This window comes from Mus pahari, chromosome 14 (assembly GCF_900095145.1).
Source record: "Mus pahari chromosome 14, PAHARI_EIJ_v1.1, whole genome shotgun sequence".
NCBI lineage: Eukaryota > Metazoa > Chordata > Mammalia > Rodentia > Muridae > Mus > Mus pahari.
The window spans coordinates 32,966,205-32,980,123 of NC_034603.1; the positions used below are offsets into that span (position 1 = coordinate 32,966,205).

Genomic DNA, 13,919 nt, shown 5'->3' on the forward strand with positions numbered 1-13,919 from the left:
GCGAAGGTAGACTCAATCCCAAAGGTCACCTTCAGAAAGACACAGTGGTGTGTGAATGATGTCTCAATCACATTAGTTTTTAAAAATGAGAATGAAGGAGCCGTGCACAAGGCAAACATCCAAGAGCTGCCTGGGCATGCCACACTAAGACTATGCTGTCCTCCCTAGAGCCCCCAGGGCCTCTGGACTCCTAGCTACAAAAGGCTGTCATCCTCCCTTGGGTCACAACAAAGGGAGTTCCTTGGAGGATTTTCACTGTTTCCCTCAGCCCAGCAGAGAGTGCACCAGCCTTGGGGGTGGGGTCTAATGGAGTAGTAGCCATTGCATTCCTGTACCAGCTCTACCCACCACCTCTCCTGACACATTCCAGGACTGCAATAGGATGTGGGCTGTCTGATAACAGTTGAGGAACCCTTGCCAGTGGCTGAGGGCTGGGATTACCAACATGTAGTGTGTTGTACACATTAGACTTGTATTTGGGTACTTTTAAGTGCAGATTTAATAAAATGTACGTACAGTTTACTTTGCCCATTTGTAGGGGTACACCAATGCACAATAAGGTACACCCACATTGTTAGGCAACCATCACGATCATCTACCTACCCCCCAGGATCATCTGACCTTCTCAAATTGAGACGGTACACATTAAACAACAATCCCTGCATTGTCCACTGCTCAGTCCTGACAACCAACCATCTTCAGTACCTACGGCCCCAGCTTCTCTCAGCACCTCATATACATGGCACCAGACCTTTATGTCCACGGCACCGTAAGAACCACAGTTGCACCGTGTGTGTACAACACAATGGATTTATCCATTTATCTGCCTGAGGACACTTAGGTTGTTTTCCCTCTGGCCACCGTGAATCTCGCTGCTCTGAATGTAGGCGCATGCATATCCAGCCTCTGCTTTCAATTCTTTTGGGCATGTGCTCTGAAGTGGAGCTGCCACATCCTATGGTAACTCAGTGTTTAGTGCTTAAAGAATAGCCATACCACCTCTCTAGGGATTTTTAACAGGGGAACACAAATTATCAGGTAGATAGAAACACAAGTTGAAGCCGAAAGCCTACGTCCTAAGAAACAGGGAGGAGAGGAAGCCAACAGGAGAGAAAGAGGCCAGGGTAAGCGAGGAACAGAAGCCAAGGGTGGGGAAGGACCTGCAGCAGAGAGGAGCAAGAAGCTAAGTGACTCCTGGAAAAGACAGACAGACGCATGCCTGGGGTTCTCTCACTGCCCTGCTTGTGATTAGCTCGAGGTGATGTTTGCCTCCTTCAGCTCCAGAGTAGGGCAGCCACTCCTACGAGTCCTTCTATCTCAAATACTATAGATGGTCTGCGTAGGGCAGCCACTCCCATGAGTCCTCCTGTCTCACATACTATAGATGGTCTGNGTAGGGCAGCCACTCCCATGAGTCCTCCTGTCTCACATACTATAGATGGTCTGCATCACTCCTTATTCTTTCACAAACTGAGAAACCCGTCATAGACTTAGCCAATGGCTGTTGTTGGGAAGCCCCTGGTAATACTGGCTTCTGTCCCTTAGCAGCAAAACCTATCAACATGTCCCCTGCCTATCTTATCTAACACACTGTTTGAAGTGTGTGAGATAAGATAGGCACATGCTGTTTGAAGCATGCTAACAGTACCATGCATGTTAACAGTACTACAAGGTACCTGTGTATGCTAACAGCACCATGCATGCTAACAGAACCACAAGGTGCCCATGCATGCTAACAGTACCATGAATGCTAACACTACCATGCATGCTAACAGTACTACAAGGTGCCCGTGTATGCTAACAGCACCATGCATGCTAACAGCACCACAAGGAGCCCACGTATGCTATTTTCCATGACCTTTATTCAGGGAGCTGGGCAGCTGGCTCACATAAGCCCCATTCACTTTCTCCTTTCCCTACTTACTTGATGTTGTTATGGTTGGCCTTGGGCAACTTCTCACAAGCATTCCAGAGAGCCTGAAGTCTCTTGTCTTGCTCCTGGATACTGGGAAATGGACATGAAAAGCCATTGGTTGAACAGGAATTGATGTAGCACTGGTCACCAATCCTAGTCAGTCTTTACCATGGACCCTGGCGGCAACCACTGCAAGTTATTATTCTTAAAACACGTGGCTATTATCATTTCTCCTTCTGCTCTCCTCCAGTTCTGCCCTACACTACTTTAACAGAACTTCATCTACACAGATCACAGGTCTCAGGTGAACACACTGAACAGTGAGGTCAAGAGGCTAGAGAGTTGTGGAGCCAGGGCTCTGGGACTGTTGGGAGAACACAGGACACAAGCAGGAGGAGACCGACCCAGTTGCATGCTGTAACCTACAGATCAGCTCAACAGACATTAGTCACTGCATATTAAATTTCTCCATATCTGACATAAACTAAATGCCCAACAGATAACTCGAATAAATAGGGTACAAAGATATAAAACTTTTAACTTCGGGCTGGTGAGATGGCTCAGTGGGTAAGAGCACCCAACTGCTCTTCCGAAGGTCTGGAGTTCAAATCCCAGCAACCATATGGTGGCTCACAACCATCTGTAACAAGATCTGACGCCCTCTTCTGGAGTGTCTGAGGACAGCTACAGTGCACTTACATATAATAGATAAATTAAAAAAAAAATCTTTAAAAAAAAAAAAAAAACTTTTAACTTCAACAAGTAGACAATTTCCACTAGCTAAAAGGCTTTCCATGACATCTCACAATTTCCTCTGTGGGTTTACTAATCAATCTCCCAGAAGCAAATCATTATTCATAGGACTAAGTTTTATAGAAATCTATATCCAGGCCTACATGGTAAGAAAAGTCTGACGCCAGCGACCTCAGAGGATCCAGAAGATCCAGAGAGTAAACTGTAGTAGGGTGAGGCCTGTACTCAAGGTGTGGCCATCCCCTTTACACGTCATTGTCATTGCTGGGTGTCCCTAGGGTCCTCCAACTGATCTTACCCTTCAGAGAAAAGCCCCCTGTATGGGCAGGAAGGAACAGAACATACATATTTATGCAACGCATGGTTAAAGTAGGTCTTGACTCGGAAGCCATGGAGTAGGCCTTTCACACCCTGGCCTGGTGGTAACTTTGTCCTCACAGAGCTGGTGTGAACACTCTGAACCGGAGCACGATCCAAGTGCTTGGCCCTGCTGCTGGCTCGTGTAAGGTCCTGGTTCTGTCCTGGGCAAGGCGCTTTCTGTGGCAGCAAGGCAGCCCCACGTACTCTTCTGATCTTTAACTTTCCGTAAGGAGCAGTCTGTGGGAAGCTACACTTTTCTGCTAACATCGAGCACTGGGCCTGGCAGAACAGACTGAGCTGTAATGGGGCCACTGTGCTAAAAAGTCACAGAAGCAAAGTGAACTATGAAAACTGGGGCTAGTTTCCTAAAACAGTCCTTTGCCAAGAACCAGTCCTAGGAAGCTGGTGTTGCTGAGCCGGTAGGATCACCCACTCTGCCTCACCCCCTTGAGGAGTCCCTTTAAAGCCATGACTTTTGTCGTTTCTGTCTCTTCCGACTTCTCTGCCTGCAGAGCTAGCTAGCTAACCCCTCCTACTTCATTCACCGGAAGAACTCATTCCACTTTATGGAATCAAGTGCTGTCCAGTGATAAAGTGGGAAGTGAAAGCCGCTGGATTTTTAAGCTGAATTCGTCTTACTTGACCTTTCGAGCAATGTAAGTCAACAGACACATATTAAAATGAGTCCCTCTGTGCCTGGAACTGCCCTATGAGCTGGGGAGAAGCCCTCAGAAGAGTCCCTAACCTATCGGCTATATGCCAACAAGCCCGGCCGTCCAGACTCCCCCTGGTGCAGAAGCAACAGGGACGAGGCGGGAATCTCTGAGGAGGTGACATTTAAGGTGAGGCAGAAGGTATCCACGGGGCAGAGGTCTCCGAGGCATCAGCCAGTGCTCCTGTCCTGAGGATGGTCTCCTAGCCTCCGATCCCTGCGCACACCCGCGCCATCCTCTGAGCCGGCATGCTCTCCCACGGAGGCACTTAGCCCACCAGGCTCCCCAAAACGCCTGCTCAGTCACAGTCAGTCTGTACTGTCCTGATAAGCACTCATTTTAGAGAGTACATTTTATTTATATTTTCACTATTTCATACACATACCTAATACATGGTAGTCACACCTGTCTCTAGGACCTCACCCCATTCCTCTGGAACCCTTCCAGCATGATCCCTTCTGGTTATCATGACTTATTATTATTATTATTATTATTATTATTATTATTATTATTATTATCATTATTTTAATTAGTTTGTAACTCACTGAGTTCAACCAGTTCAGCCTGCTGGAATGCTGACTATCTTGCTGGCTCCATCTTATGTGGTCTGCAGTGAATTTGGAGTCTGAGGGCCGTGTCCTACCCAGAAGCTGGTATTTCACAGTGACTCCTCCCTATCCTCCCGGCCTTACCTCCTCTCTTCCTCTTCCTCTTTAACGTCCCCTGAGCTTTGTGGAGCAGTTCTGACAGCCTATGACGAGTTGTGCGTCTTTGCATTAGCTGCGGCCCACTGCAGTGAGAAGCCTCTCTGACACTAGCCCTGATCTGGGATCCTCTTCTCTTCTACCTGCATGATCTCCACTCTCGTCTCCACCATACCGGCTCTGGTAACAATTCTCCTGCCTCGTGCTGTCTACTTCCTCACTACGACTGTTTGCATTTTCTTAAGATCGTCCTTAGCCTATGGACAAAGAGAACATGCCCCTTGACGAAGCCCACACAGGCAAGGGAAGAGAGGGAGGAGTCACAAAGGCAAGCCTCACTGAGGAGCCCCAGGCTCTGGCTTGCCTTGCCTTTGGGATGCTCTGGCTGCTGGCCTCCTAATTCTGCTCCCTCATCCTGATCCTTGGGGGAACAGATCACATTCACTACCCACATCGTATGCCTTAGCATTATTAATTCATTGTTGCTAAAATATCCCTGCGACGGATATGAAAAAAGACCCTGAGACTATTCATCTTGCTCTTTCTTCCAAAAGAAATCACTGTCCTTACCTAGTTGGGCCTTTCCAGAACCTTCTTTAATGTACACAGATAGGTTCACTCCTAAAATTCTATCTTATTGAGTGTTAGGTATTTAGTTTTCTTTAAAAACTATACCTGAGGGAAGGAAAATGAAGGGGAAAATGATGTAATTACATTATAATCTTCGATATATATATATATATATATATATATATATATATATATATATATATATATATATATACATACATACACACACACACATACATACATACCTCACGTGTCCTCCTTAAGTTGCCAGAGTGGCTCTATCAACTTCTTACTTGCCTCAGAACATGAGGCAATGCCTCTGTCGCTTTCTCAAGAGCCACTAGTAACTGCCCATGTAGAGCTGCTGGCAGCATTCTTGCACATGCTTTTTTGGGAACACGCGCCAACAGTCCTTCATGATGGAAAGAAGGTGGCCACTAGCTGGATCCCAGCTTACAGGCTGTCACACTTCAAAGAACCTATACACAGTGGAGCTTATCAACTATTTACATGGCATTGGACACTCTAAGTAATCTATGGATGGCTTAAAGTGCACATGAGGTTCTATGCAAACACTATGCTGGCCGCTTTGTATGAGGAACCTAAGCATCCAATGGTCCACAGATACACGTATGATTATCAATCCCATAATCCCAACCCACAGCACAATCCAACACGGGTTACTCACTTAGAAGCCTGGATCCATTCGTCATAGAGTTCAAAGGTCATAAGAGGCTCTGGCAACTCTCGGAGATAAGACTTCAAAGCCCCTGGGCATAAATACAGTAAGCTGTTACAACACAGCAGGACAAACCACATGACTCCATTTGGACATGATTCCTTGGGCAACACACGATTAAATAGTGGTTTCCCATGTGAACAGTCGCTAGGCTTCGAGAGTACCTGGGCTGAACATTACATAGGCCTGCCCCTTGTTTTTCACATCACCTAGCCGTGGCTAGCTGTACAGCTAAGGTAGTCTTCCTTCAATGATCAGAACAATCAGAGCCCTAGGTGGACCTCTGAAGCCACTGTTCCAGACACAGAGCCACGCACTGTCCTTGCTCTCCCTTCCCCATGAACCCTGGCTCAGAGGTGGAGGGTACCTACCTGCTATGGCATGGGGGTCAGCAGAGTACTCCTGGACATCCACCACACAGCAGTCCAGAGCAGCTTTCAGTTTCTTCAGTTTGGAGGCTGAGGGGGCTACCCGGAAGAGGCCCTATGGATAGGATGGAAGGGTGAGAGGGTGGCCAGCAACTCAGCAGAGGAACAAGAGAAAAACGGAGAGACAGGAAGTCTAGCTGCTCTTCCCTCTGGACCACCGTCCTCCAGCACTTCACTAATGCCGTGTTCTGATGTTGCAGCTCCCTATTTCTCAGGCATCTCCCTCAGACTCGAGCAGCTCACGAGTCCACCACACTGTTCTCAGTATGGCAGCCCGTGTCTGGTGGCTCACTGAACTGACTGAATAAGTGTATTCGGTATCTGAACCTTGGACTCTCCGGTGCCTGGTTCTTGTCGTACTTAGGAGTAAATCTTGGAGAATCTGCCTGAGAGCTGTCAAACATGAAGGTCTAGAAACTTGAACAAACAAACATCTGTGGTAATAGCTCTCACCCTTCAAATGTTGTCACCCTTTAATTCAGTTCCTCATGAATTAAAGGAGCCATAAAACTTTTTTCGTTGCTCCATCATAGCTGTAATTTTGCAACTGTTATGAACAGTAATATCAGTGTATTCCAGTGGCCTTAGGCGACCCCTGTGAAAGGGTCATTCGACCTCCCCAAAGGGATCATGACCTACAGGTTGAGAAGCACCTGGCCATGCACTCATGCATGTGTGTACTTGAGTACACACTGGGAGGCACAAGATGAACTAAGTAGCACCGTGTCCTGAGAAGGAAGGGTACATGGCGCGGCCTGCAAAGCTCCAGGTTCTGCTCTTACCACTTAGGTCCACATGAGCAGCCTCAGACTATAAAGTGAAACTGGGGTAAATGGGAGTGTTTGAAAAAGAAGATAAATGCAGGTTGGAGTGGGAAGGAAGCCCCAGTCCCAGCGGAGTAAAATGTGGAACCCCCTGGCTTTCTGCTGTATCTCCTTAGGAGCCCCCCAGATGGAAAAGCAAGCTGGTCGGCCGGCCCTCATTCCTCTTTGGCTTTATGGCCACTGAGATTTCAAGTTCCTTCCAAAGAAAATGTTCCCAGGTGGCTTCTGAGCTGATGGTGGGGCAAGACCCCTTCTCAGTGGAGGATGTGAGACAAGGTGATGCCCAGAGCTCGCTGGCATGTGTGAGGAGGTCATAGTAACCAGTACAGGTAGATGTGTCCGTCAGGCTGCCGTGATAAGGACAGCGAGCTATGGAGCACACACCAAGACTGACTTAGGACTTAAAACCATGCAATGGCTACTCAGGAAGAGCCAGTAGTGTTGGGGAAGGGTAATACAAAAGAGGAGGGACCAAGATGTCAAACTCAGTGGTCCCAGCCCTATCTGTATTTTTTGTGTCCCATGGTCTTAGTTACCCATAGTCATTTGCAGTTTGGAAATGATAAACCAAAAATTCTGGAAAGGAGTCACTCATAAACTAAATTCTTTTATTACAACATGCTATTAGAGCCATTCTGTTTCATTATTAATTACTATGAGTCTTTTTGGTGATCTGAATGATAAAGTTACCATAAGCTTAAACACTTGAGCACTTGGTCCCCAGCACGGTTTGGGGGAGGGTTAGGAGGCACAGCTTCGCTGGTACATCACTGGAGGTACATCACTTGAGGCTTTAAAGCTTCATGACACTTGCAGTTTGCTATCTCTGCCTAATGTTTGCTGTTAAAGATGTAAGCTCTCAGCGTCCTGCCCTGCAGCCATGCTTGCCTCTTTGTGCTCAGCCTCACTACAGAGATGGACTCTCATCCTTCTCCTTCCTTGCCTTTGGTTATCAAAGGGGGGTTATGAATATAGCTAGTTAGTTCAATACTAGTTAGTTAGTCAAGGGGTTTGCAAGGCACACTGGAAAAATGCCAACAAAGGCAGAGTGGAGCCTGCACATGGGAGACATCCACATACAGGCCGGGGCATAATTCAGGGAGAGCAGACACCATGGGAAAAGTCCTTAGAGCCTAAGGTACAGACCGAGGAATCGATGACTATAATAGAAAACAACCAGGCAGAGGCCTGTTTACCAGGGATGTTGTGGCCCTAGGGGCCATGATATGGGACTGCCACCATAGCTGTATCTGGTAGACAGAAATGGAGCTGGGGCTGGTCACTGGACTTGGCTTGGAAGATCAGTGAGGGTAGTTTGAGCTCTAAGATGATGGGGACTATGTTTTAATGAGAATGGCTTCCGTGGGCTCATATGTTTGAATACTTAGTTCCCAGTTAGTAGAACTGTTTGGGAAGAATTAGGAGGTATGGCATTGTTGGAGGAGGTGTGTCCCTGGGAATGGACTTTGGGGTTTCAAAAGCTTCATTCTATTTCCAGTTAGCTCTCCGCTATAGTGGCAGTTTTGGATTTAAGGTTTCTAAAAAAAAAAATATTTTAAAAGTACCCAAGGAGCTGAAGGGGGCTGCAACCCTATAGGTGGAACAACAATATGAACTAACCAGTACCCCTTGAGCTCGTGTCTCTAGCTGCATATGTAGCAGGAGATGGCCTAGTCGGCCATCATTGGGAAGAGAGGCCCCTTGGTTCTGCAAACTTTATATGACCCAGCACAAGGGAATGCCAGGGCCAAGAAGTGGGAGTGGGTGGGTAGGGGAGTAGGGGCGGGGGGAGGGTATAGGGAACTTTCAGGATAGCATTTGACATGTAAATAAAGAAAATATCTAATAAAAAATGGAAAAAAATTAAAAAATATTTAAAAAATATTATAAGAATATGTTTTTGTTTTATTTCCAAGTGTGAGATATGGGGTTGCTTCAGGTTGTTCACAGCAGCTGACTATGATTTGCCTCATGCTCTAGCACGGGCATTGTTTTGACAGCTGCAGATAGTTTCTGCAAGGGTGTGATGTTTGGAATTCTGGGGACTTTTCAGAGGGGTATATAAATGCTAGAGCTCAGAGGTGGGTTGGGTTGTTGGTTATTGTTGTCCATGGTTTGTTAAGTAGTTATGTGCAAAGAAAAAGCAAGAAGAAATCAGATATCCTGATGGTGAAGATCAAACTTGTCCCAAAGAATTTGATGCCCCTAAACAGCAGGAAGTAATCTAATGATCATGTCTCCCCCATTTCTGGCCCCCAATCTAACTCAGCTCTTTCCTTTCCTCTCTACCCTTTCTTCTCTCCTATCTAGTGTTATGCAGTTGAAGAGAAGGGTGGAAGAAAGAAGAACCCACAGTGTAGCGACAGACAGGCTACACTCTGCCTCCTGCATGAGGATGAGGATATGAGCTCTCAGCTGTTCCTGCTGTCAAGGAACAGGCATGCTCCTCCATCAAGGACTCCAATCCTCTGAAACTATGAGCCCCACATTACATACTTTCTCTTATAAAATGTCTTGGTCACAGCGTTAGAAAAGTCACAAAGAGGCCCTGAAGTAACACCACAAGGACAGAGAGGATGAGTTATGGTTGGCACGTGGTAGTCAATGTTGAGAGTGTTTCTTTGGAATTGTGCTTCATAAGGAAACACAACCAATGGGCTAGGAAGAGGAATGGGAGGCTCCCCTGGGCTATAGAGAACATATTCTTTTCTAGGTTGAGGAAAAGTTAATCATATTTGTTCATAAAAGAAAGGAGGTGATGCACAGTGGGAAAAATAAGGCACAAAGTGGAAGTGGCTCTGTCTAGAGGAGGAGTGTTCCCAGAAGGGCACAGACCAGAGAGGCAGAGATAAGGCAGGAAACATCAGAAGCCAGTTCACCAACTGACTAAGTGCTTAACAATGCTAAAGACATGTGTAACAGCATATAATGAGACTATGGCAGATATAGTCTGCTTCTAAATAACTAAGACAAGGATTAGTGGTTGTGGAGAAAAACCAAGGTGGCAAGGATATAAGACTCATTGTTTTATCTTCCTGTAAGTTTTTCTATAATTAAAATAAATAATCAAGGCTATATAGCAAGTTCCATACCAGCTTGGCCTATAAGGTAAGATGCTGCCAATAGAAAGAAAGAAAGAAAGAAAGAAAGAAAGAAAGAAAGAAAGAAAGAAAGAAAGAAAGAAAGAAAGAAAGAAAGAAAGAAAGAAAGAGAAAAAGGAAAGAAGGACGGGAGGATGGGAGGGAGGGAGGGAGAAAACAGGCCAGAAAATTAGCCTCCTCCATAAGGCTTTTTAAGGACCAAGGAGACCCTTTTTACATTTTTCATTGATAACAACTGTGAAACTCTAACAGAGTTTTTACCATATAAAGACACAAACAAAACAAAACTCCATATTAATTCCCTTTTCAGTGTCTATGGGTACTATAAGGCAATGTGGGCAGGTGAGGGACACCAGAGGAGGACACTGGGTATTTCTCCTATTGTTCTCTGTCCTAGGCCCTTGAAAAGAGCTCTCTAGCTACACCTAAAACTCACAGCTCTGTGGTTAGGAAGGAGTCCAGTAAACCCCAGAAACCCTATCTGTGCCCCCTCCTGCCTCAGCACTAGAGTTCCAGGAGTGTAGTACACACAGCCATTTCTTGATGGGGCTGTTGGATATCCCAGCTTAGGCTCTCCTGCTTGTATGGCAGATACTTAAGGCAGATAATCCACATTTATTTTTTTCCCCTTCGAAATTTTATGGTTTTTATATTTAGTTTTCCATTTTTAAGATACCACTACATTTTGGTGATTAAACTTAAAAGACATGCATCCACTGATCATATTTATTATTTATGAGATGAATTTGATGACAATTTTCAGCCCCAATCCTTATTTTATATTCATACGTGAGATTAAGCTTTCTCATGGAGATAAAGAAATTCAGGCATCAGCTAGACCTACAACCTAGTTTTCTTCTACTGACCCTTAGGCAATGCCTACTAAGCGGGCTGAGTGAGATTAAGTGGCTGTACCGTGAGCAGACAGGCTTACTATGCAGCCCTGGCTGGCCGGCCTAGAACTCACTATGTAGACCAGCCTCCGGAGATCAGGAATTAAAGGTGTACACCCCCATGCCTGGATGGCCAGTCTGTATGTTGAGAGTTGTTATCCTAGACCCATTGTCCAGTCCATTTTGTGATTGAGTTGACATTATCCTTTAGCTCTTCTAGTTCATTATTGGGAAGTGGATGCACAGTTTCTTCTTTGTAAGATGCTATGGCTTCCTCATAAAGAACTTGAAAACTCTCACACTGAATCCTGTCTTGTAGTCTCTCCTCATTAACCCCCCTTGTTTCAAGTCTTTTTTTCTTTTTTGCAATATACCATTACTTCTGAACACAAACACTATATGTTCAGTGTTCAGGAAAGGACTCATAACCATGGTAACCAACAATAATGCTGCCTTGTCTCATCTGACTCTCTAACTCATCAACAGCTCTATCGCTATCTAAAAGGAGACAATCCAATCCTTCATCATAGCCATCATATAAAAACCTGCCCTCCTGGAGCTAAATCACCCACATTTTTGTACTTCAGTCCTGCTTTTTTTTTTCCCAGCCCCTGGTATTCCAGTGACCAGGATGCTCAGAAGTTTCATGGTACCCTTTCACAAGTGGCCAGCTTCTCATGTCATGTGTCCTTTAAATTTTATTTGTAAAGACCTCCTATGTAGGATAGGCCTGGAACACAAAAATCAGCCAACGCAGATGTGCATTACGCTACCTTTCTTCTCTTCCTCAGCCCTTAGTTTGTCCCTTGTGGCCTTGCACACAAAGAATATAGCCTGTCTTGGACTAATCATGCTGACTGGATGCATGCTAGACTCGTCTCTTCCAGTAAGTTTATAAGCCCTCATCCCATTTTTGTATTTTTCTCAGTATCAAATGACTCATCTCTTCTAATAAGTTTATGACCTTTCATTTCATGTTCATATTTTGTTTAGTAATAGATAATGAATATATAGCATGCCCTATACCAATACAGAGTGGCTGATCAGGCTAAAGGAAAGGGAAGCAAAGATGCTAAATTAGCCTGGAGACAAAAGCAAACAAATGACTGAGTAGGCAGGACGAAGAGTGCCTGCCATCAGTTCTTCATAGCTCTTCCCCACAGGATGCTCTAAAAAGAACATTCCGATGTCCTGATCAGTGAAATCGGGAAGATCTGTACAAAATGGATGGGTAAGAGTGCTATCCTGAAAATCGGAAACCTGACCCAAAGGTGGAAGGGGAGAAAAGGAGGAGAACCTAGAGAAAGCAAAGGAGGAGGAACAGGAAGAGGGGGAGGAGAAAGGAGGAGAGAGGAAAAAGAAGGGAAGGAGAAGGAAGCAGAGGAAGAGGATAATTAGAAAGAGAAGACAAGGAAGAAGAAGAGGAAGAGGGGGAAGAGGAAAGAAGGAAATGAAGACATGGCAAAGGAGGAGGATGAAGAGAGGGAGGAGGTAAGATTAATAGAGGTAAAAGCAGCAGCAGAATCTCCAAATCACCAAATCACATTTAATATGAAGAACTGGTATCTATAATTTCATCACACAGCCTTCATGGGCACCTGTTAATCTCCCATAGTCCTCTAGTCTCTCTAACAGTAAAACTCAAGAGAATGCAGTGCCTATTTAGTATCTGCAGAGGAGACAATATTGCCCAAATTAGCACATGCCTTAATTTAGGGATCTAGGGTGGGGATGCTACTGGGGAGAAGCTCCTGCAGACCCTGTCTCTTGGAAGAGCAAATCAGCTGGGAGATGGATGTGGATGCTTTGTGCCTACCTCCTCCTGCATCCCACACTCCAGCAGCATCGTCACACACGCCTCGATTGGGAAGGCGATCTCTCGGCCACTGATCATCAGGTGCTCCTCCAGGGGCTTCCCAAAGGAAGGCTTCTCCACCCAGGCCTCTGGGGAGGGGTGAGCGAGAAAGGGGCCAGTTAGTAGCTTCCCAAGGCCACCTACGACAGACTCTTTCTCTCCTTATCCAGATTCTGCACAGACTACCAAAGAAACAGAGGGTCCAGGTGAGCATTCACTCTTGTGGCTTAGTGGAAAATGGAAAGGCATGGAGAGAACTGAACCTGGCAGCACTGGGGTTAATGTGACAGCCATACCACACATACCCAACTCACTGCCCTTGGGAGGGATGAGCTCAGCTTTGGGACACTGGTGACCACCAGCTCAGGGAGGTCTACCAGCTCCTCTAAACACAGCTTTCCCAGGAGAGTGCAGGTGGGGAGAGCTGTTCTCATCCAGGAGGGCAAGCAGGCTCCCCACCCTCCCAGCTCCCAAGGAGGCTTGCTCTTACCCTGCTGCGCTTTGATCTGAGGCAACACAGCCTGCAGCAGTGTCAGCGACTTCCTGTGGTACTCAGCTTGCACTTCTATTAGCTGAGAAAACACAAGAACAAACGTTACCCTGTGCCAAAGGGAAGCAGCCTTCTACAGAGGCCTCCATTCTACACAAAGGCACTTGCTCATGGAGGAAGCCTCCTCCAATGCTTCAGCCAGTATGAAAAAGGGGGTCACTCTGCATGGAAACATAGGCAGTAGGAAAATGAGGAAGGAAGAGGGGAATCTGCCTGAGCTGGAGCCTGGCTTAGAGAATTTGCTTTGGATCACCTGACCTCACCTGGACCCCCATCCTCTAAGCTGAAGGTAGCAACGGGTGCAACAATTAGTGAATATAACTATAAACAGAAAATACATGCTGAGGTCTGTTTGCCTGTAAGATATACCCGAGTTAGAGCAGTCTATGTGCATACTGATTTCTGCTAGTCACTTGGAACATGTAAGTGCTTAGAAATCATGTGGTTCTACTTCATATATACCCCGAGAGGCACAATGGCTTTGTCTATAGTCACATGGTCCTGGGAACAAACT

General features: G+C 46.0%; 1 protein-coding gene across 4 annotated transcripts in view; it reads right to left on the reverse strand.

The window, feature by feature from the left end:
* The window catches only part of Arhgap44 (Rho GTPase activating protein 44), a 164,329-nt gene that overhangs the window by 23,672 nt on the left and 126,738 nt on the right, over positions 1 to 13,919 (reverse strand). For all 4 annotated transcript variants that reach the window (XM_021212089.1, XM_021212090.1, XM_021212088.2 and 1 more), the window contains exons 9-13: positions 13,346 to 13,427; positions 12,817 to 12,944; positions 6,126 to 6,237; positions 5,704 to 5,785; positions 1,925 to 2,005 (exon numbers count right to left, since the gene is read on the reverse strand). In XM_021212089.1, the coding sequence (XP_021067748.1) occupies positions 1,925 to 2,005; positions 5,704 to 5,785; positions 6,126 to 6,237; positions 12,817 to 12,944; positions 13,346 to 13,427 (485 nt within the window). The remainder of the gene's footprint in view (positions 1 to 1,924; positions 2,006 to 5,703; positions 5,786 to 6,125; positions 6,238 to 12,816; positions 12,945 to 13,345; positions 13,428 to 13,919) is intronic.